Genomic DNA, 23,957 nt, shown 5'->3' on the forward strand with positions numbered 1-23,957 from the left:
ATAATCTACAGTTGCCTATTGTAATTATCATTCAGTGTCTTTTATAAAACAATAAATGTTCATAACATCCTTGGTATTAAGGGTGAATTTTTTTTAGGCTAAGATTACTCATGCCATAACCAACATACTTGGAACAGAACTTTGGAACCCTTCTAATTACTAGCCTTGAGCTTAAATCACTAGGTGTCTTATAAAAAGTGACATTAAAGTATTTCCTATTTGTATTAATAAAATGCAGGGTATGGATAATTTATTTTTTTTCTTTTAAATTCTATGCTGAAAGTTAAGACCTTGGGCCATTCATTTCTCTAATCTATCTGAACTTCTCTCACCATTAGTTTGAGGAAAGATAAAATAATAATTAGTACTTTACTCTTGTTTGGTGATATATTTCTGCTGGTCCAAAATAAACCTCTGAACTGAGATGAGCATATAAGCTATTCCAGAAGAATAGGGATTTCCTTGACCCTCCATATAGTATGCTTCTCAGTGCAGAGAAAGCCCCTGCTTAGGTTGTTCAAATTAATACATTGCTGGAAATGTGACTTTGGGACAGTTTATACCAGTGATTTCAATGCTGTTGGAGGTGAAACAGAAACTTGAGAATGTGAAGATTAATTTAAACCACATGATGCATTCAAGGCAAATACAGTACAGTTCTTAAACGTGTGCTAACCCTGTAAAGTTGGGAATGAGATCCAAAAACCCACCAGTGAGCTTTTAAATGATCTTGACAGGAATCAAATCAACAGAATTAGTCCTGAAAACCAGCTGTTCCAGACAGCAGAGCTCCTCTCTCCTTCCCTAAAAGATCCCTGTGCCTGAGAGGACACATTTGTGAGTTCAAGAAACAAGGAGGAACCCCAACCATTACCACTTATGGAAAGAAGTTAGAACTATCTTTCTAGTCATTAGCTCACTCAGTAATCGTCTTTCACTGCAGATTCCAAACTCTGTTGGGTTGTCTTAACAATAGACAACCAGCAAGTTGTATGTTGTGAAGAGTTGGTGACTTTGTGATAAAGGATTTCTTTTCCCTTCCAGTTTGTGGTAGCGGTGTTCTGGATCATTTATGCCTATGACAGAGAGATGATTTACCCGAAGTTGCTTGATAATTTTATCCCCGGGTGGCTGAATCATGGAATGGTGAGTAGACTAAAACAAATGATTTCCTTTTATTAAAAAAAAACAAACTATTAAAGAACTATGTTCTAATTTAGGCTTTCCATAGAATCTATCTAAATAGCTGTGAAACACTGGAAGACTACAATGAGAGATCATAATTAGAAAAGAATACTGAATATAAGTAAAAAACCTCTTCCCATGAAATTGAGCTGCTATTAAAATTATGTGGTAAATGAATCCCTAGTTTATAAGAGGTGTCAGTAGTGTTAGATTATACAACTAGCACATTCCAGGGTGAATTTAATTCCTGTGCTTTTCAAAGGCTTGTTACCTATTGGAGCCTAAGGGTCAATTCCCACCTCCACAACTATGTGCACCGCCCCCTCCTCCATCTCATATCAGTGGGATTGCGTTGAAAGGGTGTTGTCCTTGGAGAACCCCTCCACGCACCCCTGGCAGAGCAGCATGGCTGTTACTTTCCCTGGGAGTTCTGCCGTGGGCACTGGAGGTGTCCTGAGGGGTGATTGTCACCCTTGTTAGATTCTGCCCACCCGAGGGTGTTTGATGTGGCGGTAGGTCTTTTCCCTCTTCTCATTCTAATTCTTTCTGATGCATTAGCCATGCTGTTACCTTCACAGGTTTCAAGTCAAATATTTTGGATGGTTTGCACAAACCTGTACAAGATTGGAGGATATATTTTCTGCGGAGAAATTTTGTGTTGCCCCCCCCTTTTCGCCTTTGGGATAGAGCACTGTTTTGTTATTAACTAAGAAGCCTGCATTTTTTGATTACAGCCATTTTTAGACTATGTCACTGGGTGCTTCTAGTGAAAAGGGCAACCCATCACAGAAATTATAGGGGAATGAAGAGCTAGAAATTGATACATTTTAGGTCCAAAATAACAGTTTCCCTTCTGCCCTCAATTTTGGTGTATTTTAAGGAAAGTGGTGTGTACTAACAGACATTACTGTACTGAGGGGCTGTGATCAATCCTTCTTAAGCCAACTAACTCATCAAAAGTTCTGCTTCATAGGATCTGGAATTTTCTTTGAGTCCATCTGGTGCCACACTGCTGAAAGATTACTATGGCCCCTCTGGCCTAGTTCCACACAAGCAAACTGGGTCTTGTCAGATTAATATAACCATCGCAGGGGCTTAACATGGTTACTCTGCCCCCTCTCCACATTGTTACTTGCCTTGATTTGAAAAGCCCTTTCATACTCCATGTCTTTGCCATCCTCTGCCCAAGTGCCTTCCCATTCTCTCCTGGGAAACTCCTCCTCATCCTGCTAGTGTTTATGTAACATCCCCCAAGCCTTGCCTGACTCCCCCAAGCCAAGTCCCTTCTTCTGTTATCTAAGCTTGCCCAGCACTTTTAAATCACTATTATACGTCTAGATCCCTCGCAAAAATGTTCTGCTCCTAGTGCAAAAACAGCACCCTGCCTATCCACCTGGCACATAGTAGGATCCATACATTATTAGGTTGATGAATGAATTCAGTATACAGCAGTCCCCCTTATCCATGGGAATACATCTCCCTAGCGGATGCCTGAAACCGCGTACCAAACCTTATATATACTATATTTTTTCTTTTACAAACATACCTATGATAAAGTTTAATTTATAAATTAGGCATAGTAAAAGATTAACAATAATAATAAAACAATTAAAACAATATACTATAATATAAGCTTCTCTCTCTCAAAGTGTCTCATTGTACTGTCCTCGCCCTTCCTCTTATGATGATGTGAGATGGTTGAATGTGCTGAGATGAAGTGATGGACGACATAGGCACTGTGACAGAATGTGAGGCTGGAACTGACCTTCTGACGATCCATCAGGAGGGTCACCTGGTTGGCCTGAGGTGCCTGAAATCTTGGAAAGTGAAACAGGGATAAGAGGAGACAATGGAGCCAATTTCCATAATTCTTTGCCAGTTAATAGTAATACCTACAATGTTTTGAGAACTTACCATGTACCAGATAATCTACACTGGTTATATAATTTTATTTTCAAAATGGTACTATGAATGAGAAATTATCATCTCTTTCAAAGATAAAAAGCTGAGGCTCAGAAAGTTTCTGACACCAGGAGGGCCCTAGCTAAGAACAAATGCCTGTAGTATGTGCTGTGGAAGTACAGCCCTTGACTATTTGGCCTGTTGTCCCTACCCCTAAACTGCACACGGTTACCTTGGGGCCAGAGAATAAATCACAACCTATGTAGTGCTGGTACTGTGGAGTGTTTTGAAAGAATGGCTTATTAAACATTAAAACTGTACATTGACTCTCATGATTCTCCCTTGATTCACTGTGATGGGTTAAAATTCGCACCCTTGGAGACTAACACTACTTAGAAATACAAGAGGGATTTGAGTGACACAAATATTTAGAAAAGGGAAAACATAAATTAATTAACATGTCAAATCCTCGTAGATAATACAAGTTCAGTAGATTCTTTCACAATGAATTTAGTCTCTTAGAGGAGATGAATTTCTTGGTTTTCTTCATGTGCCAATTCATGCTTCCACAATTACTAACAAAGAAGTTGCATAAGATGGCTGAGGAATATTTTACACTATTAAACAATTTACATTACTCTAAATTTATATTTGTATATATGAAATCTTAAATATAGTATGCATAAAGCCTGATGCTAATTAGATTGGCAGTTAAAATACAAATGGTAAATGCTGGAATCATGAATAATTTGATATTTATAAAAATCTATAATAAGATTTATGAAATATCAAAATACTAAGTAAGAATTTTCAGCTTTGTTTACATTTTATTTAAAAGTTTAATAATAATTATAATTTGCATTTGCCTTTAATTTTAATAGGTAATTTTGAATATTTAATTTTAAAATATTAAAATAATTCAACTAAAATTACTTACATTTATTTTAATGTTACTTTGATGAAAACATTCAAATTGTGTACACTTTAATTATAATTACATTTTATTATTTATTGATGTTTTCTTATGGTGATCTGTGATGAGTTATTTTTGGTGTTACTATTGTAATTGTTTTGGGGCACCACAATCCACACCCATATATGATGGTGAATTTAATTGGTAAATTGTGTTCTGACTGCTCCGTCAACTGGTGGTTCCCTGTCTCTCTCCCTCTCGTCATGCCTCCCTATTGCTCAAGATAAAGCAATATTGAAATTAAGTCAGCTGACAACCCCACAATGGCCTCTAAGTGCATAAGTGAAAGGAAGAGTGACATGTCTCTCACTTTAAATAGAAAGCTAGAAATAATGAAGCTTACTAAGGAAAGCATTTGAAAAGCTGAGACAGGCCAAAAACTAGGCCTCTTGCACCAGTTAGCTAAGTTGTGAATGCAAAGGAGAAGTTCTTGAAGACAAAGTGCTACTCTAGTAAACACATGAATGATAACAAGGCAAAACAGGATCATTGCTTATATGGAGAAAGTTTCAGTGGCCTGCATAGAAGATCAAACCAGCTACAGCATTCCCTTAAGCCAACATGGTTTATTGAATATTTTAAGCCCACTGTTGAAACCTACAGCTCAGGAAAAAAAAATTTCTTTCAAAATATTGCTGCGCACTGACAATGTACCTGGTTACCAAAGAGCTCTGATGGAGGGGTGCAATGAGATTACTCTTGTTTTCATGCCTGCTGGCACAACATCCATTCTGCAGTCCATGGATTGAGGAAGAGTTTCAACTTGCAAATCTTATTGTTGAAAAAAATACATTTTGTTAGGCTGTAGCTGCCACAGATAGTGATACCTCTGATGCAACTGAACAAAGAGTTGAAAACCTTCTGGAAAGGGTTCACCATTCTAGATGCCACTAAGGACATTCATAATGCACAAGAAAAGGTCAGTATATTAACAGTGACAGGAAACTGGATGAAGTTGATTCCAAACCTCATGGATGACTTTGAGGGTTTAAGATTTCAGTGCAGGAAGTAGCTGCAGCTGTAGTGGAAATAGCAAGAGACCTAGAATTAGAAGTGGAGCTTGAAGTTGGGATGGAACTGCTGCAATCTCATGATCAAATCTGAATGGATGAGGAATTGGTTCTTATGGATGAGAAAATAAACTGGTTTCTTGAGAAGGAATCCACTCGCATGGTGAAGATACTGTGAAGATTGTTGAAACAACAATAAAGGATTTAGAATATTACAGAAATTCAGTTGTATAATGGCAGCAGGATTTGAGAGGACTGACTTCAATTTTGGAAGAAGCTCTCGTGTGCTTAAAATCCTACCAAACAGTATTGCACAGAGAAAACTTTTGCGAAAGGAAGAGTCACTGGATGTGTGAACTTCATTGTTGTCTTATTTTAAGAAATTGCCTTAGTCACACCAACCTTCAGCAGCCACCACCCTGATCAGTGAGAAATAACCATCAATATTAAGACCCTCCACCAGGAAAAAGATTATGACTCAGTGAAAGCCCAAATGTTGGTTAACATTTTTTAGCAATAAAATATTTTTAATTAGGTATGTGCATTGTTTTTTCAGACATAATGCTATTGCACACTTAATAGACTACAATATAGTAGAAACATAACTTTTATACATACTGAGAATCCAAAAAGACCATTTGACTTGCTTTATTCTGATAGCTGCTCTTATTGGACCCAAGTATCTCCAAGGTATGCCTGTAAAGAATAGTTTATTATCTCTTCCATTCTATTGTCTATCTCTTTTCTCTCAGCAAGAAATCCTAGAATTTATTTGCAGAAGAATAGAGAATATAGGTAAACAGATGAGTTAAAACAGTAATACAACCTTGCTGTGTAACCTCCAGACTCAATTAAAACAGCACACACAAAAAAGGAATTTAAATCATTACAGTGATAATGATAAACACATAAAATATAGAACAATTAAATGTACTCAATTCAATATCCAAATAAAAAATTTTTCTATTCTTGCAGCCATATTTGTCTTTGTATGATCAGCAACCTGAACAGCACATCACACTCATTAGGCATTCACTAAGTGATGATGACAAATGAGAACGTTTGTGCATTTGCTTTTAAAACTTGGAAGATAGTCACGTTTACATTTATATGCTTCTACCACCTTTATGTCCACTGAAGATCAAACAAAAAGAAAACAGAGGTGACATCAGCAAACTAATGAGAGTTTCCAAAATGTAATGAGAATGGTGATGGACAGTTATGGTCAGCTTTTGCACAGCTACAATATATAGGGGCTGAGTTTTGAATTTAATTCAATCTAGCAAACACTTACTGAAAACCTACAATATGCGAAGCATCCTGCTAGGCACTATGTGGTTACAGGATGAGAAAACTTTTGCAGTTTTAAAGGATGGAAATGACATATTTGAAGTGCGGGAAGGTAAGTAGGAAAACAATTCCACAAGCTAACAGAATAGTCCCTAGTAGGCTTGTTCCCTCCTTGTGACAAGAAGAAGCACTGCTGTTATTCTGGCCTATTTCTTGCTTGCAAAAATAAATCTTGGAACCTTTCTCTTCTGCTGATTATGATTTTAAAGCATTGTCAATGGAGTAAATATACATTAAAAGCAATAACTAAATAATTGTTTAAACTCTAGAAAGATTGCAAACTCTCAGCCATAACAGGAAAAACCAACAGTGAGACAGTGTCTCTGCTTATCGAAGACCTAATTAATGCACTGCAGAAGTTTGGACAGTATTATTACCACAGATTTTAAGCAGACATGATCTAGATATTCTTACAATCACAGTAGAAGTTGTTCATTCCCTGTATAATTTTATAGGGAGAGAAAAAAATAAACCCCTCCTCTTTCATGCTTGATTTGTCAGTTGTTCTTGTTCTATGTAACTGATCCTCAAGAGAATTTTAATGTAGGCAACTATTTATTCAGTTCAATATTATTTTGACATTTGGTAATTACTGACATTTTTATATATCTGTCTTTCCCAAAAGAGAAGGCATTAAATACTGCTTAGATGATCATTGGTTTTGCAGGAACTCAGATTTGACATCATTCTTTTCTTTTTGTAAATAACACAACATATGGAAAGTTTCCAATTCTGGGATAGATAGATTATGCATTCCAGGACTCATGAAATCTGTGCCACCCTGATACTGGATATTTCATAAAATAAGCTGTTGTTTGAAAAAAGACCATCTTCTTTTTTATATGAAAAAACTGACCTTTCTCAATTTTCCCAATATATTCTGAAGTAACTAAAAAATATCTGGAAATTTTCAAAAATAAAAGTAAGACTAGAACAGAGGTCAGAAATTTCTTGGGAACCTCTTGCTAAGTTTCCCAAAGGACCTTCCAAAGAAAACAAATAAGACCCCAAAGACCCAGGAACGAGAAGAAGAGTTATATCCACAGTGAGGCAGAGAACTACTGCACCCTGTTCTCTGTGGAAGCTTTTTTCATATCCAGTTTTACTGGTTACAGCTTCCCCCATTATGAGTTTCCATTTCTGGTCATTGGTTACACCAAGTCTGATTCTTCTGTGTTAGATTTTGCTGATCTAAATTTTGATCTGAAGATTTGATTATTCTGTCTCTTTAAACCAGTAATCAGGTATTTCATTTTAGCTGTTGCCAATTTTATTCTCCATCTATTATTTCAATCAGAAATACTGTGAATTGGAAAAAATGTATTTTCTTAAAATGATGTTTGAGGTAGGGAGACCAAGAGGGTTTTCCAGTTCCTCATATAAGGAGCTTGGAAGTCTCAATTCCATCCTAAAAAGTAAAAGGCTGAACAAACTGAAAAATCAACAATTCTTCTTGGCTCCACAAGACAGGGGGCAAACCACTGTCCCCGAGATTGAAGACACAGACAAGCAAATACAGAGAACAGCAACTTCACTGGAGCAGATACTCATGAGCAGAAGCCACCGTGGGAACCAGCACCAGTGTAGGGAAACCTGAACTGGAATTGATGGATTGCTGGAAGCTCAGTGTGGACAAGTCTGAATGAAAAACTCCAAGTTAACCCAGTCATAGGGGGCTCCTGCAATATTGTGAGATTTACCTGAAGGAGCTTGACCAGACTTCCACAGTAAATATCAGAGAAAAATTCCTTCATGTTTCCAGCAACAGGAGAAAAGGGGTCATTTTGAAATACAGCAGAGCACTCAGTTGTTAACAAGGCTCGCCCTCAGGGAAAACTGCTTAACCAGAGCCTGACCCGCCTGGCGGCGGGGTAAGGGACAGATCCAGCTTGTCCCACCTACGGGTGAAAGTAACTGAGAAACACCTGTAAAGTTCACAATCCAGAGGCACAGTTTCACTAAAAAACTTGAGTTCCTAATTGTAGGATCATAGGATGCTTCTCTTCCCCCCATACCTCACCACCACATTACTAAAGACCTTTTACAGTAGTTCCTTTTACTCAACATATCATGTTACAGCTATCAGAAAAAAAATCACAGCACATACTATAAGGCAACAGACACAATTTGAAGAGACAGAGCAAGCATCAGAACCAGACATGGCAGAGATGTTGCAATTGTCAGACTAGGAATTTAAAACAACTATGATTACTATGCTAAGGGCTCTAATGGCTAAAGTAGACAGCATGCAAGAAACAGATGGGCAGTGTAAGCAGAAAGATGGAAATTCTAAGAAAGAACCAGAAAAAAAATGCTAGTGATAAAAAACACTGTAACAGCAATGAAGGATGCCTTTGATGGGCTTATTAACAGACTGGACACAGCTGAGGAAAGAATCCCTAAGCTAGAGGATATATCATTAGAACCCTTGAAAACCAAAACATAAAGAGAACAAAGATTGCAGGTAAAACATATCAGAATATTCAAAGACTGTGGGACAACTACGAAAAGTGTAACACACACATAATGGGTTTACCAGAAGGAGAAAAAAGAAGAGAATGGAAGAAATATGACTGAGAATTCCCCCCAAATTAATTTCAGACACCAAATCACAAATCCAGAAGTTCAGAGAACACCCAGCAGGATAAATACCAAAAAAACTACACCTGGGCATATCGTTTTCAAACTATAGAAAATCAGAGATAAAGAAAAATCCTGAAAGAAGCAAAAGAGGCTGAGAGAACTGGAGAGAGAAAGGGGAGATAAAGGTGGGGTGGGGAAGGGTAAAAGATAGAGGAGGACAAGAAAGGTATGTCACGAGTGAGAAAAGAGAGATGAAAGGAAAAAAGGAGATTAAATAGGGAGATGGGAGAGAAAAAGACTGCGGAGAGGGAGTTAAAAATGTCCTAGGAAAGAGAAGGCACAATAGAAAACTCAAACCATACAGTTTTTTTTTAATACCATTATCTCCTCCATAGCTCTTTGCAGTTTGGGGATTAAGTTTTTTCCTGCAGTGCCTGCAAAGTGCTTGGTAAATCATAGGTAATCAATAACCATTTCATGAATCAATTCATGCTAATAGATTGAGCTTGCCTCCTTATTGTTCCTTAAATGCACCGAGCACCCTGCTTGTCTTGGAATCCTGTCCCCCAGAGATCTGCTTGGCTTGCTTGTTCACTTCCTTTAAGTCTTTGCCACTATCCCCATGCCCCTGGAATCCCCTTACCCTGCTCTTTATTCCCCTTCATGGCACTTACCCTTCTTGAACATATATCATTTTACTTATGTGTTATATTTATGGCTTATTGTCCATTGCCCTCTTCTAGAATATTATTTCCATAAGGGCAGAGATCATTTTTTCTTTGTATCCCAGACACCTAGAACAGTGCCTCTACATAATGGAAGCCAGTGAATATTTGTTGCATGAATGAATCAGTTTTATCAATATTCTATATTCATGCTTTATTTTGTTCTCTTTTCTCCCATTCTTTCTCTTTTCGCCTCCATATGAGTTGACAGAGAATGCAATCCCAAAACATCCACTTCTTTCCTAGTTTATATTTTACTCCACTCTTCAATCTCAGCTGCACTGCAGCAAAATCCAGTATACATGGCCTGCTATCCCCCAAGAAGGTCTTATTGGTTGGTACATATATTGTTACTACTGCCTGAGAAGGCTTGAATTGATGTCCAGAGAATACACTGTGGGTCCCTGGAACATGTAAGGGCTACAGGCCAGGTAAATAGTAGTTTGGATCAAATTTATTGAAAGCTCTTCAATATATTGATTATTTTATCTGGGTATTCATTATTTTTTCTCTGGGGTAATAGACTATGGGCTTTTGAAAGTGATTTCCTGCCATCACAAATTCCTTGATAGAACTAATATTCCATGGAAGGGTAGAAATCAAGGCTACTATTATTTGGCTTATACTCTGCCCTTTGTGTTCCTACATTTAATAGATAAGCAGACCTAGTAGTTGTGTGAGTGCATCAAAAGGTCTATAAATTATATTCGGATATTTTTGGATCAGCAAAACCCAAAGTGTGGTTTGCTCAAGTTCTTTTACCAATAATCCTTAAATTCATAGTATTTCAAAGTAAACTTCATTCATATGTTTCCCATTCATTTGCCCTTAGCTCTTCACAGTTGGGAGAGTGAGGGGGGCAAGCCTGAAGGTATTATCTTTGGAACTGGCTTCCTTCTTCACTACCACAGACAGATAATTCATTAGCCACAGACCCAACTACTGGCAGAAGGCCATCCCTATATTCTTTCCATTTCCCTTTTAATTGAAGCTACAGCCTCAGCAAGCACTGGTGATAGCTGCCAAAGAAAGTGAAGCAGAAAAAAAAAAAAAGAAAAAAACCACTGCATTTTCTATCGTAGAAGTACAGAATCCCAGAATCTGAAACTTGGGAAATAATTCTAAAGATCATCTGGCCCATTCACCCTGTGATACCTAAATCACCTGGACGGTATCCTGGCAAATTTCCTTTCAGCCTCTGCTTGAGCATCTCCATCAATGAAGCTTCATCAGTGAACCAAGACCCTGGCATTAACCAAGACCAGCTTAGGAAAGACTTCCATAATGAACTAAGGCTTCTGTTCTTTTCTCCAGTCCAAATCTGCCTAGTCCCTTCATCCATTCTGCAGGATTCATACACCAGTCCTTTGTTCTCATGTTCTTTCCAAGAGGTCTCACTCTCACCCAAAATCTCTACCCCGAGTGGAAGGATCTCACTCTCACTCTCCCCCAAGTCGCTAGCGTGCACGGGTTATCTCTAAGTCTGGTTTTCCTGGTTCAACCTCCCATAGGGCATCAGATTCTGCATTTGACACAAGGACCTTGAGATGAACATTCGGAAGCAAATTCATTTCATTAACCTTTCCTCTAAATCTTGTTAGTCATCTTGTGTTGCTATTTCAATAATGACAGGATGCATCTAAAAGGTTCTCTTTTCACCACAGCCCCACGGTTGCTTGACAAGTCCTCAGAGGGATCTGCACAGCACCTCAGCAGTCTGCCCCAGCTTCCTTATCTCCACCATCCCTGCTTTAATCAGGCTGCATCATCTCTGAACTGAACTGAGGCAATGCACCCATGTCTCTTCTCTAAGTGCCTTCCCACTGCCACCTCACCAGACCTTTCTCCACATCTCTCTTTCTGTCATTACCTTTCCGGAAGAGCTGGAGTTCTAACAGCTCCTTGCTGTAGTCCGTTCTCAGGCACCACCTGTGAATGAAGTGGTCCTGATTCTCCTAGGCATCTGAGATCTGCATGCGCTCCTCCCCACTGCACTCACACCACTTTCCTCATACACCTACGGTTTCACTTATCACATTGTTTGGTTACAATTTATTTACTTATTTATTCCCCAAATAGGCTACGAGGACAGAAAGGGCAACATGTGTTTTTTTTTTTTTATCTTTCCTCCAGAAGCTAGCAAAATTTCCAGCGTTTAGTGCACATTCAGTGAATGTTTTTTGAGGAAATGATATACAGGCCCTACCATCATGCTCAGTGCCCTCTGACCAGGCTTCAGCCCATTTACATTCATTTGTACAGTTTCATATGATTTGGCAAGAGCACAGCAAAGCAATTTAGCCATCATACTTGCTTATTAGCATTGTCCAAGCTTCCATTAACTTTTTTGGCAGTTTCATTATACCCACATGGAAACTTCCACATCATTCTTACCTGATCAGCATGTGGTTAAGCTAAGATTTAACATTGTTGTTATTTTGGTTTTTATACAAAAAATGTAGGCCGCTTAGATAGATTACTAGTGAATTCCATCTTGTTAAACTCAGTTTGAACACAGGATAGATTCTAGGGAAGCCACAGTACCAAGAATTTGAGGACCATTGAATGGCTATGTTTGGATTTAATTATTTATTTATAAATTTCTTTGGTTTGAATTGAGGTGCCTAACTTTGTGCCATTTAGTTGAAGCTGCTTTGGAGGCTACCACTCTAGGGTAAATCAGTAACAAAACAATGGCTTTTTCAGAGTAGGAAATTATAACCACATTGTACCCATGCTTGGAGAGAGGATGGTTGATTCCTAAGGTCAAGACAAGTATTTTGCTAAAGATGACATATGTGATGGCAGAGGGAAGAGTGGGCAGCTGTGATAGCTACTGAAAATGATTCCCATACCCAGGGAACAGAAAATTACTTAATGAGTTACATGTGGTGGAGAGAGAGTTCTGTGATAAGGGATCTTGTGAGGAAAAAGGTTAGAATTTGGATTGACAAGTAGATGGTGACATGGGGACAAAACTCACCCATGAAAGATAGATGTTGACTTTTCCCAAGTTGGTTGTATTCCAGATATGTAGAACTCCTGAGAAGTCATATGTGGGTTGTGTTTAGATAATGTGGGAAAATACACTTTTCTGAGCGAGCCACAATCCTTGTCCCAGATCACTGTGCTGGCTCCAGACCGTGGAGACAGCAAAATCCTCATCTTATTTGCATGCTTCTTGTTCTAAGCCATGTGGGAAATGGTCGGCCAAAGAGAAGCAAAAAGACCATGTTAACCCACATGAAAATGTTTGCCCAGCTTTCCTTTTTCTGTCTATTGGATTCTGAATCTAAACTGCTGAATTTGTCCTCAAACTGCCTGCTCTTTTAGGGATACTGGTTAACTTCCATGAGCCTATTTATACCTCTTGTCAAGGTGAGGCTTCTCCAAGATGTCTCCAGTATTCCCTGCTGCTAACCTGTGGCTAACACAGACCTCCAGCCAGAGTTGTCAGGGCCTCTGCAAACCACCCTCTGGGATATTCCAGGCCTGCATGTCCACTGAGCCTTCATTCCCCTGTCAAAGCCCTACTTATCCTCTGAGTCCACTCATGTATTAACGGACCCCTTTCTCTCTCCATGAGCTTCTTTATCCAGAGTGTACCTCTGCTACAGCATCCATTGGGTGTGCCTGCAATATGTTGTTGCATCCGCTCTGGAACTGGATATTCTTTAAGGGTAAGCACATGATCTTCCTCTGCATATTCCCGTCTTCCCACTCAGTGCCTGGCACATAGTAGGTCTCAGAAAATGTTTTTTGGAAGAATAAATAAATGATTGAGTGAAAAAATTTCTATCATGTTTCTTTACTCTCTCAGTCTGGTAATACTTTCTGTAAAACAAATAAGATTATTTTCTCTAAGTTAACTTACCAGTACCTATGATCACCCATTTATTTTTCAGCATTTCATACCCTAGTTCTTCAATGACCCACTCTAGAACCTTACAGCATCCTTGCCAAACTCATTGGCTTATGATTATCAGATGTCTTCCCTTTTTGAATAGCAGAACTATATCTCTGGCCTCCATGTGTCCAGCACAATAACTTGTCCGAGCTCATTTGGCTAAAGAGGGTCTGAGCTGGAAATAGAATGCTGAGCTGTCTGAACTCAAGAACTTACTGTACCCAGGGCCTCTCCATGGAGCTTTGTTAACATCTAGTTAAAGATATGATTTTGAATATGAGTTGTCATTGTCTTCCACAAACATATTTCATCAAGACACTGATAAACATTTCTGACATTTTAGATTTATTCCTTTTCATCTAAGCAAGAATGATTTTTGCCTATTGTTTTACCATATCCATATCCAGAGAATGGGCTTGCACTTAGTGATCTAATTAAATATGTTTTAATCTAAGCACAAGGATTAGCTCTATTGGTGGAAGTGTTTCTCTTTAATGCAACCCCTTTCATCCTTACCAAATACATTAATTCATGTGACCTGGTGATACATGTCTTTAACTCTTACGTCCAAGTCCTCTCACATTGCTGATGTCTATATGTGATAGGATAAAAAGATTGATGTTAGTATACATTCTTTTCTATAACCTGCCCCACTGCCATCACCACACACACTACAGAATGTTTCTTTTTTCTTTGTGCTCCATTCTCTTTCTCATACCAAATGAACTCCCTAAAAAAGCCACTCCGTTTCTGTATGCCACAACTTCTAATAATGCACACAGGTAAGCCCCCTAGGAAAGAGGACTAACCAAATGACTGCTTGAGTTTTCTCTGGCTTTATTATTCTGTGAAAACAGTTTAGTGTAAGTGACTTAAGAGGTTAGTCAGAACAGAATTCCCTATTCAACAGTCTTACAAAATTTCTCTACTGAGTTCCACCAGTGTAGAATTTATAGCTTTAGAATTCATGATACTGGCCATTGAAGTACATTGCACAGTGCCTGCCACATAGAAGGCTTAATAAATATAAGCCCTCTAAAATGAATAGGATTGGATAGGATATCTTATCCTAAGAAAATATGAGATAACATGAGATGGGATGAGATAAGATATGCTAAGATAAGGTAAGATAGAAATTTCCCTGTAACTAATATTTTAACTTATTATCATATAATAAGTAAAAAGTGAGTGTCAAACTCTGTAGAGCTTCAAGGAAAAATGCCTTGGTGGAAATCTTGTATTTTTAGCAACACTGAATTTCTAAATACTCCTAACATAAAAAGTTAATGAAATTCCTTGAAAGTTTATATAAAATGTAAGGTGTTTATCCACAGGCATAGAATTCTAATCTTCCCTCTTTATTTTTAAAGATTTCCCCTCAGTTGTACCTATTGAAAAGAACTTCCCTTAAACTCAGAATATGACTGCTAATATTCACACATATGGCAAATATGAACTAATCAGACCACAGATATTTTGCTGCATTCCACGGTGTCTCATTTATTTGTTTAATTTGCAGCTATAGCAACTAGATTCCACCACTTTAGGCTTTTACACAGACCTACAGTCTGATCAGCTTGGTTGAAGTCTGGCACTCAGCACTTTACTCAATTGAAGACATATGCACAGACTCATTTATCACATTGTTTAACCTGGTTTTCACACTAGGTAGATATGTAATATTTGCATAAAATATGAAAATCAACCTTCTGCAAGGATAATAGGCCATTAAAATATGTTGTGACCTTCTTTTCTGTAACATTTCAAATCTTAAAGTTTTCTTGGCACGCTTTTCAAAAGCACATCTGACTTTGAAGCAGGCTGCCTCTCCACAGAAGGATCTCTCCAGCAATGACTAATGGATTGACCTGGTGCCATGGTGGTGCTGCTCCACGCATGCTGCTCTGCACAAGATGAGCATTTGGAAATGACCTTGAAACGGAGTTTTGCCAAGTTAATGAAATACGGGCCTTCAAGAAGTGCCATTTCACAAGCAGTTTCTAGAAGGGTATTGTAGCATTGTTCAAACCCGGCCCTTTAATTTGATATTGGTTTACCTTGAGTGTTTAACGTACACAAGGAATGATGCTCCCTCTTGGTTTTATTAGTTGCACTTTTTGTAACAGGTTGTATAATTTGGTAATGATGAAAGTTGGTGTCCCACTAATGTTTCTTGTAGGTGTTTTTTTCCAAACATTTGCTGAAGGAAAGGAAGATGCTCAAAGGGTCCAATTGTAAATGGGAAGATGGGAACTTAAGATGAATGATAAGCTGCAAATGAGAGTGAAATGCATCTTAGTGGATAAAGAAGAGATGGTATGAAGAAGTACCTCTTTGTACCCATCAACTGTCCAGCTGATATGATCCCAGCTCACCAGATTTAGGCTTCAGGAGGGAAACCTTCCTTTACCTCAGCTTGCTCACCCCTATAGTAGTCCTCTGTAGTTGTTTGGAAATGTTTGTTAATGCTGACATCAGTTGTGACATGGGTTTTCATTTTACTGTGTGATGTGTTTCTATTGGTGCACAATGAGTGCTTTTGATTGCATTTCTCATGCTGGTGAAGGTGGCTGATGTTTCAGGATCTGGATAATGAAGCTGTGCTTTAACTGTATTTGGAAGTCAGTGATCAGGCTCCTGAACTGGTATGCCATGGAAAGGTCCCCCTCAGCTTCCCTTCCTGTGACTTTGCCTTCACAATCACTGGGCAGCTAGGACAGTCCAAGGTCGAAGCATTCAAGGTGGGAGGATTGGAAGAACATTGGGGAACAAGTCAGATTCTCTTAATTAATTCATAATTAATTGTCTAATACTTCATTCATTCACTGAAGCCAGCTCTCAGATTATTATGCAAAATCTGAGTCTATATTTCTGGAAAAGAAAAAAGGAAAATCATTCAACCCCTCTAGAGTTCTCTGACAAACTGTAAAAGACCTCTGGCCATTCTTGTTTTTTAAAACTCTAATAATCCTCACTAAGTAATCCTGAGAAACATACATCTATTTGATCAGGGCAACAGCAACTTCCCAGAACATTCTATTACTTCATCTGGGGTTTTTCAGTAAGTAATTTAATATTTCTTTAAGTTTAAACTGGAATCACCAAAATGAAGGCATATTTTCCATAGAAATTCAAGTCTTCCAGACTCATCATTTTGTAGAGTTATATAAGTAAGATATGCAACTAAGCTAAAAGTCTAAATGATATAGTCCTTGCAAAACTGTTCACATTTTATTCAGTAACGTATGTTAAAACTAGAATATATTTGCAGAAGAGTTTTTACATGCAGCAATTTATACTGAAATCAAGCTTGGTGATTTTTCATTAGATTTCGCTAAGTGTCATATGCTAAATTATTTGCTTGTGATTTTTTTCCCCTGTATTTGCTTGCAAAGTTCTGAAGTAGGAAACCCAGAAGGATCTCATTTTCTTGCCATATTTTCTTTATCTATCTCTGTTTAGGATTATTTGCTTTAAATTGCACCGAAACTTTTTTTTTTCACTTTCAAATGTTTTAAGTTGGAGAACACATTTTCCCAAAAAGCCCTCAACCCTAATTTGCAGCCCTCTCATATTAATATGACTGATTTTTAATATATTTCCTAAAATGCTTCTCAAGATCTTAAAGGGGGAAAATAAAAACAACAAAGGGATGATGAAAGGAGAGGAAAATGCAATCAGGGAACATTAGCCATAGGAAAATGACTTCTGGTACTTAATATGATAGATCACAGATCACAGGAAGCAAGAGACAGAGTAAAAAGGGAAGGCCCAGGCCAATGAGCTTTTGATGCCTTGAGAACCCTTGAGTCCTTCTGATTTCAGCACTCAACTGCTTTTCTGCTTCCTTTTCATGATGGCATTTTTCATTTATCATTTCAGTAAAAGTTTGAGATATAGAGTAGAGAGCTTATTCAATATAGTATTCAATATAGTCAGACAATACCTTCACTCTCACCATCTTATTTTTAAGAATCATGTGAGACTATTAATGTGTATGTGAATAGAATGTAAATCATTTTCTTACGAAAAATTTCATTCTGTAATCCCATACAGCTCTAGCCATTTGAACAGGGGCCTTCTTTCCAAGGCCCCAGGTAAGAACTTTCTTGACATTTATTCTCTCATGAGGGCACTTTGTCCTCTTTGTTAAAATGTCCTATCATTGCAAATATCTCTCAAACATTTTCTGCATATGTTCATATATATTATACTAGCACACACAGTTGAAAGAAATATGGTCCTGTGTTAGGACTCTCCAGAGAAACAAAATCAATAGGATGTATTACATATGTAAAAATAAGGGATTTACTCATATGATTATAGAGCCTGAGAAGTCCCAAGATCAGCAGTTGACAAGCTGGAGACCTAGGAGAACTGATGGTATCATTTCAGCCCAAGACCAAAGGACTGAGAACCAGGAGAGCTGATGGCATAGGTTCTAGTCCAAGTCTGAGACCAAAAGCAGAAGACTAATGTCTCAAGCAGAGAGACCAAATCTCCCTTACATAATTTTTATTCTACGTAAGCCTTCAGTGGATTAGATGAGGCCCACCCCCACTGGGGAGAGCAATCTGTTTTACTCAGCCTACTGATTCAAATGTTAATCTCATGCAGAAAAACTCTCTCAGAATTAATGTTTAACCTGGGCACCCCACTGCCCAGTTAAATTGACAAAATTAGCCATTACAGATGCCATCAAAAACTCTTTTTTTCCTTTAAAAGTTAACTCCATTTGTTGAGGTCTAATGTTCTCCTCTTTCAAAGTTGTCTGCTATGGTTGGTCAGTGCTAGTTGGCCCAGGTCTCATGCTCAGAGGTTCTGATTGATTCAGTCTGGCGTGGAATCCATGTACCATCTGTATTTATTTTCAATGCTCTCTCACATGGTTCTGAGGCACAGCCAAGTTTAAGAACCCTTGAATTCACTGGTCTCTAGGCTTCTTTGGGGTTCAGTGAAAGTGATTAAAGGAAGAATACAAAGAGGGAAGCCACCTTAGTGATGGCAAGAGCTGAACTGAACGGAGAGTACGGCAGAAAGATAAACCTGGGTAAATGCGCTAAGCAGACTGACTTACCCACCATGGATTGGTTACAAAGTGGCATCCTCATCTTTTTCTAAGGGGAAAAGGTACTGGCAACATGCCAAGATTCTAGTAAAAGTCAACATTTCTTACAAGATTAAAAGCACAATACATGTGTCGATTATCATTGATCCTTCAAAATATTTATGGGGTTAAATGGTCTGTAACTAATTAGTGGTGGCAGTTAACAGAGGATATGGGTTTCCTTGGAGTAATAGGAAATAAAACATAAATATTTTCATATAACTCTATTTCATACACAATGGATTTTTGCTTGTTGGTGGGATTTTTAAAGTTTTATTTTATTTTCTTGGATCTCATAACTTTTCCATAAATCCTATAAGCAGAATTACAATGAAGTGAGCCACTCTCTTAACTCCTTTTGGGGGCTTCTGCCAATGTAGCCTGGAATATTAGGGCATTTTTTAAAAACTGTGTTTGGGAAACGTGGCACAGGAAAGGAAAAGAAGGGAAGGAGGGAAGGAAAGAAAGAGGAAGGGGAGGGAAAGGAAGAAAAGAAACAACATATTTTACTTCTTTTGGTTTTTTAAAATATATTTATATATATTATTTCTTACATTTATATTTAGTTTCTTATTTTAAATAAATGACATTATAAGAGAAGAACTCAGTATCTCATCAGTAAATTGTGGACAACTCTGAGATACAAATGGGTTTGGGTTTTCAAATACATGAGCTAGTCATTTGGAACTGGGAACACATTTTCCCACTAAAATTTTGTTATATGAATGGTAGTTCATTTCCAAGACTAGCTCATAATTTCTCTTCATTCTGTTTTGAAGATGAATGCTTATGCATTTATAATAACAAATAGTAGACTATACTGTTGAAAACTTGTAGGGCTAAGGAACATAAAAGCAATAAAAGCCATTTTTGAGTCACTTAAAACTTTTCAGTTAAATGTTGGTGCTGGAGGGAAAACAGACTTAATTTGAGGACCCTGAAGGTGTTCAGAACATCTAATGTCGACATTTGAGAACACCAGTCAAAGGCACAGCAGCTATTCTCTCTTGAAAATCTCTGCAGCCATGTGTATGCTTCAGGCTGGTCGCCAAAAAGCAACACTCTTAGACCATAGTAGTATTAGTAAATCCTTAATAAAAGCAGACCGTATTAGTAAGTCCATATTATTAGGTCCTCAGTAAAAATGCCTTCTTTCCTTCCTATAACAATACTGATGGAGCACATACCATGCATAACCTGCCCTTTACCACTTATGCTAGGAAGAAAAACAGGAGTACCCTTCTCCTTGAGGAGCTTATAATCTAGCTGGGGAGACAATCGAAAACTGTACAAATAGATGACTTACGATTCATTTGTTTTTATGAAAAATTATTGTATGACTATTAAAGTCCATACATATGTACAAGGAATAATGAAAACTCATATAAAGATACACTTAGGCATAGGAGAAAATAAACTTTATTAAATACCTGCCATGAGCCAGCCATTTACTTAGGCTACTTTAATCCTCAGAGTGACCCTGAGAGGCAGGGACCATTAGCACCATTTCACAGATGAGGAGCTAAGACTCAGAGAAGTTAGGAAATATGTCAAAGATGATACAACCCTCTGCAGGAGAGCTCTGGGGAATTGTTGAAGGATTTTAAGCAGAGGGAAAGTGGGGTCCAGCAAGCATTTTAGAGGGTTCCTCCTTTGGGGTTGAGGGGTAAGAATGGGCAGAGATTACCTGGATCTTGGAGGGGAGTTCTGAGAATAGAGCATTGGCCAACGCCCACACTAAAGGGAGGAAAAACTGAGAAGGGGCCACTCGGGTGGGGAATAGCGCAAGGAGAAAGGTGGCAGAAGAAGACAGGGTCCTCAGTGTCCCGGGCCACACAGAGGTCTGGCTGGACAAGGACAGTGACAGGCATGGATGCTTAGGAGTGGCAGAATGTCTGCATGGGGACAAAAGCAGAGAAGAAGGAGCCTGCCTGAAAAGCAAAAACCAATAATAAAATCCCATCAATGTGGCATTTTTGGAGGTGAGGGGAGACAGATCACTTCATCTTTTACTTGAGCCAGAAACAAGGGCAACAGCATTTGAGAGGTAAATAGTTTTTCCCTTGTCAGCGTCACCTCCTCATGACCCTCCATTTTTTCTCAATAAAAGAAGTGCTGTTTCTGACAGATACCCTTGGCAGGGTCAGAAGTTTCCCAGCCACACAATAATGGCTTTGGTGTCCTTTCTACCACTTAATATACTGTCCTATAGAGTAAATTTTTTCTATGTTGATCTGAATGTAAGTCTATACACAATAAAGACAAATCATAGGAGAATAGGCAGAAAAGTGGTGAAGATAAGTTACTTGTTTTGTGCATTTCTTAGGGGTAGGAAGAAAAACTTTAAAATAATTCTTCCCATTTGTGACTTCTCATTTGTTAGTACATCAGAAGCAACAATTAATTGGAAGACTCTGTGATTTAGATCAAATGTCTTTCCTTAAAATTTTCTGAAATCTGATTTAGATATTTAGATGCCTTCAGAAGTTTCTGCGGACATGCTGTGGGAGATAAGCCATTTGCATTTGTGAAGATTTAAAGAGAAATGTGTTTTAGAAAACAGATGAAATTGAACTTGACTTGGAGAAATAGTTCTCTGACCAGAAGTCACTGAAAGACACTAGACCATGGGCTCCAGGCTTTGACTCTTTCTTAAGATTAATACACAGGTTTTCAGAGGTTGCTGTGAAGTTGGTATTCTAATGTGCTAAGCATCCCATGACATCTTTGGAGAACAAACATACAGATGAGACATAAATGCCTCTCAGTTTTTTCTCATGATTTCTCTAATCTTTCTGGCAATTAAAAAGAGAAAGAAAGAAAAAGCTCTTCAGGAGTGCAAAATGTTATTGAATCTGTAGCAGTTGTCATGGTTACCTGCATAGTTTCATTGCTTTATTAATGTGTAATCCGCTGTATTTCTGGAAAGATCATTATAGTGAAACATAATAGTCTGCAGCGTCTTAGCAAGTTTCCTCATGTATCTCAGCGACTGACAGAGGCTGTGATGAATGTATGTGTGGTTTCTGGGCCACCTGTGTACTGTTGATCCAGTAACTAGGACATCATTGTTTAGGAAAAGACAAGTTGAAGCTAATGACTTGAGAATTCCTTAAAAGTTCAAATGATTCCCTCAAAAAAAGTGCTTATTTTTTCCTACAGGAAAGTTTGAGTCTTTTCCTAAATAAAACTATTTAGGTTTTAGCCATTAGTAAGTAAGGAATTATCATTACTTACTGAAGTCGCTTGGAAGTATTCCAATCAATTCTTTAAAAAGTTGTTTTTCCTAAATTTGCTTCTTATATCATAGAAGGATTTTTGTGATACTGTTAATAGAGATTTCAAGCAAGTTTTTCTAAGTGTGTTCAAGTTGAAGCTCAATAAAAGAGTTCAGCAAATTACTTTTCAGGCTATCTGCTTGTGGCTGATACTGCTAACCCATCTCCACATTCACTTCTCTTCATCCTGGGAACGCGCCAGACTTTATTTCCCAGCATCCCTTGCACTTAGATCTCACCATGAGACGCATGGGACAGTGGAAACATGAGGGGAAGTTATGAACTCACTTCCAGGTCTGGCGCACGTAATCATCCCATCCCTCATTACTGGCTGGCTAGTGACTCTGCCAGTCTGTACCCTTGAATAACAGGTGAGCAGAGCCTCACTGCTGACTAGGAACACCTGTTGTCATGGAACAGGGACAAACCCTCTGAGACCTAACGGCTCTGTGCTATATTGGCTAGTGTTACCCTAACAAATACTCTGTTTATCAGCATTTCTTCTAAGTGGCTATATAATCCTTGTGAAAGTGTACATGTTTTTCATCCACGAGTTTTTCCTACAGTTTCTTTCACAGTCTTTAAAAAAAATAGCATTATAAATCCCACGGCCTCTAATCGGTGATAACGTCACTGTTTTGAACAAGTGCTGGAGTCCTGAATGGCTCTAGCAATAGTAGATCATTGGAAAATACCATCGGACCCTTGTGACATATGTGCAAAGGGAACCAAAGGAAATGGAATTAACTTTTTCTGGATACTTCTATGTGCCAATACTATGTTCAGTCCTCTAATATGCAATGCTTTACTTATTCTCTTTCATTAATCTTCTAGGGAGCTCTGTTATTCCATTTACAGATTTTTAAAATGTCATATAGTTTTAATAACTTCTTCATAGCTAGGGAATGGGCAAGGAAGGATTGAAATAAAAGTTAGCCTGGAACCAAACCCAGCCAGGCTTTCTAATTCGCTGCTTTTCCTGGTGTATGCTCAATTAACTAATGTCAGTTGAATATCATGCTTCGAGATTGATTGATAGCTAGTAATAACTGAGAACATATGTAGAGAACATGGACTATCTGTGATGTTGGGAACAGAAACTCTCACATTAGATTTGTAGAAAACTCTCATTAGATTTATAATACTGACATTGTTGAGTTTTAGCTCCTATCTCAAGTATCAGAACAGCTGTCGTAACAGAAAAATAAGAGTAGTTTAGAACTGCTGGTCTGGGGATTGGTAGGCCACCTCTTCCTTCTGGGGTCAGTTAGGGCCCAGGACCTTTCATCGGGTTGCCTTTGGATCCTGAGGGTCCTTTGTCCGCATGGTGGCAGATGGTATGCCATACCACATCTGCATTTAAGCTATTAAGAAGGGGGTATAAGAGAGAAGAGGTTACATGTCTTTCCAGTTAAAGGTATGACCCAGAAATTGCTCTGCTCAAAGCAATAAAAAAGTTTCATGGCCTTGTGGCTATCTGACTACAAGAGAGTCTAGGAAGATAGCCTAGGAAATGTCATCTTTTAAGTGCTTAGCCTTGTGCCAATACTTCCAGTCTTAAAGAGGAAGGGGACAGGAGATATTGTGGGACAAGTACTTTGCCATTCCTTCTTTTCTTTTCCCTTTGCCATTCCTTATTTTCTTTTCCCATTCTCTGGTAAACATTGTAATGAGAAAGATACCAAACAGCAGTAGCAGAAAAGGGAAGGAAATGAATCAAGGAAACCAAGTAGCTCAAAAATTGAATATCTCCTTTCTCCTTAACTCTTCCAGCACATATGCGGAAAGAATCAAGAGTTCATACCTTATCCTAAATTACTTTAAAATAGGCTATAACTATTAAATCAAGCATTCTCTGAATAAAATGATTGCAACAAATTGGGGATATATGAACAAAAAAAAACTAGAGAGTAAATCATATTAAGTAATTATAATTA

The 23,957-nt window shown here is 38.1% G+C and overlaps 1 protein-coding gene across 10 annotated transcripts in view; it reads left to right on the plus strand.

Annotated features, from left to right (window-relative positions):
* Window positions 1–23,957, plus strand: part of AIG1 (androgen induced 1) — a 237,581-nt gene that overhangs the window by 85,204 nt on the left and 128,420 nt on the right. For 9 of the 10 annotated variants that reach the window (XM_073219686.1, XM_037022084.2, XM_037022082.2 and 6 more), the window contains one exon: window positions 1,045–1,146. In XM_073219686.1, the coding sequence (XP_073075787.1) occupies window positions 1,045–1,146 (102 nt within the window). Of the gene's footprint in view, window positions 1–1,044; window positions 1,147–2,834; window positions 3,536–23,957 lie in introns of those variants that run through there. The other variant, XM_037022080.2, reaches the window with a different exon arrangement.

Source organism: Manis javanica, chromosome 13, assembly GCF_040802235.1.
Source record: "Manis javanica isolate MJ-LG chromosome 13, MJ_LKY, whole genome shotgun sequence".
NCBI classification, from domain to species: Eukaryota; Metazoa; Chordata; class Mammalia; order Pholidota; family Manidae; genus Manis; species Manis javanica.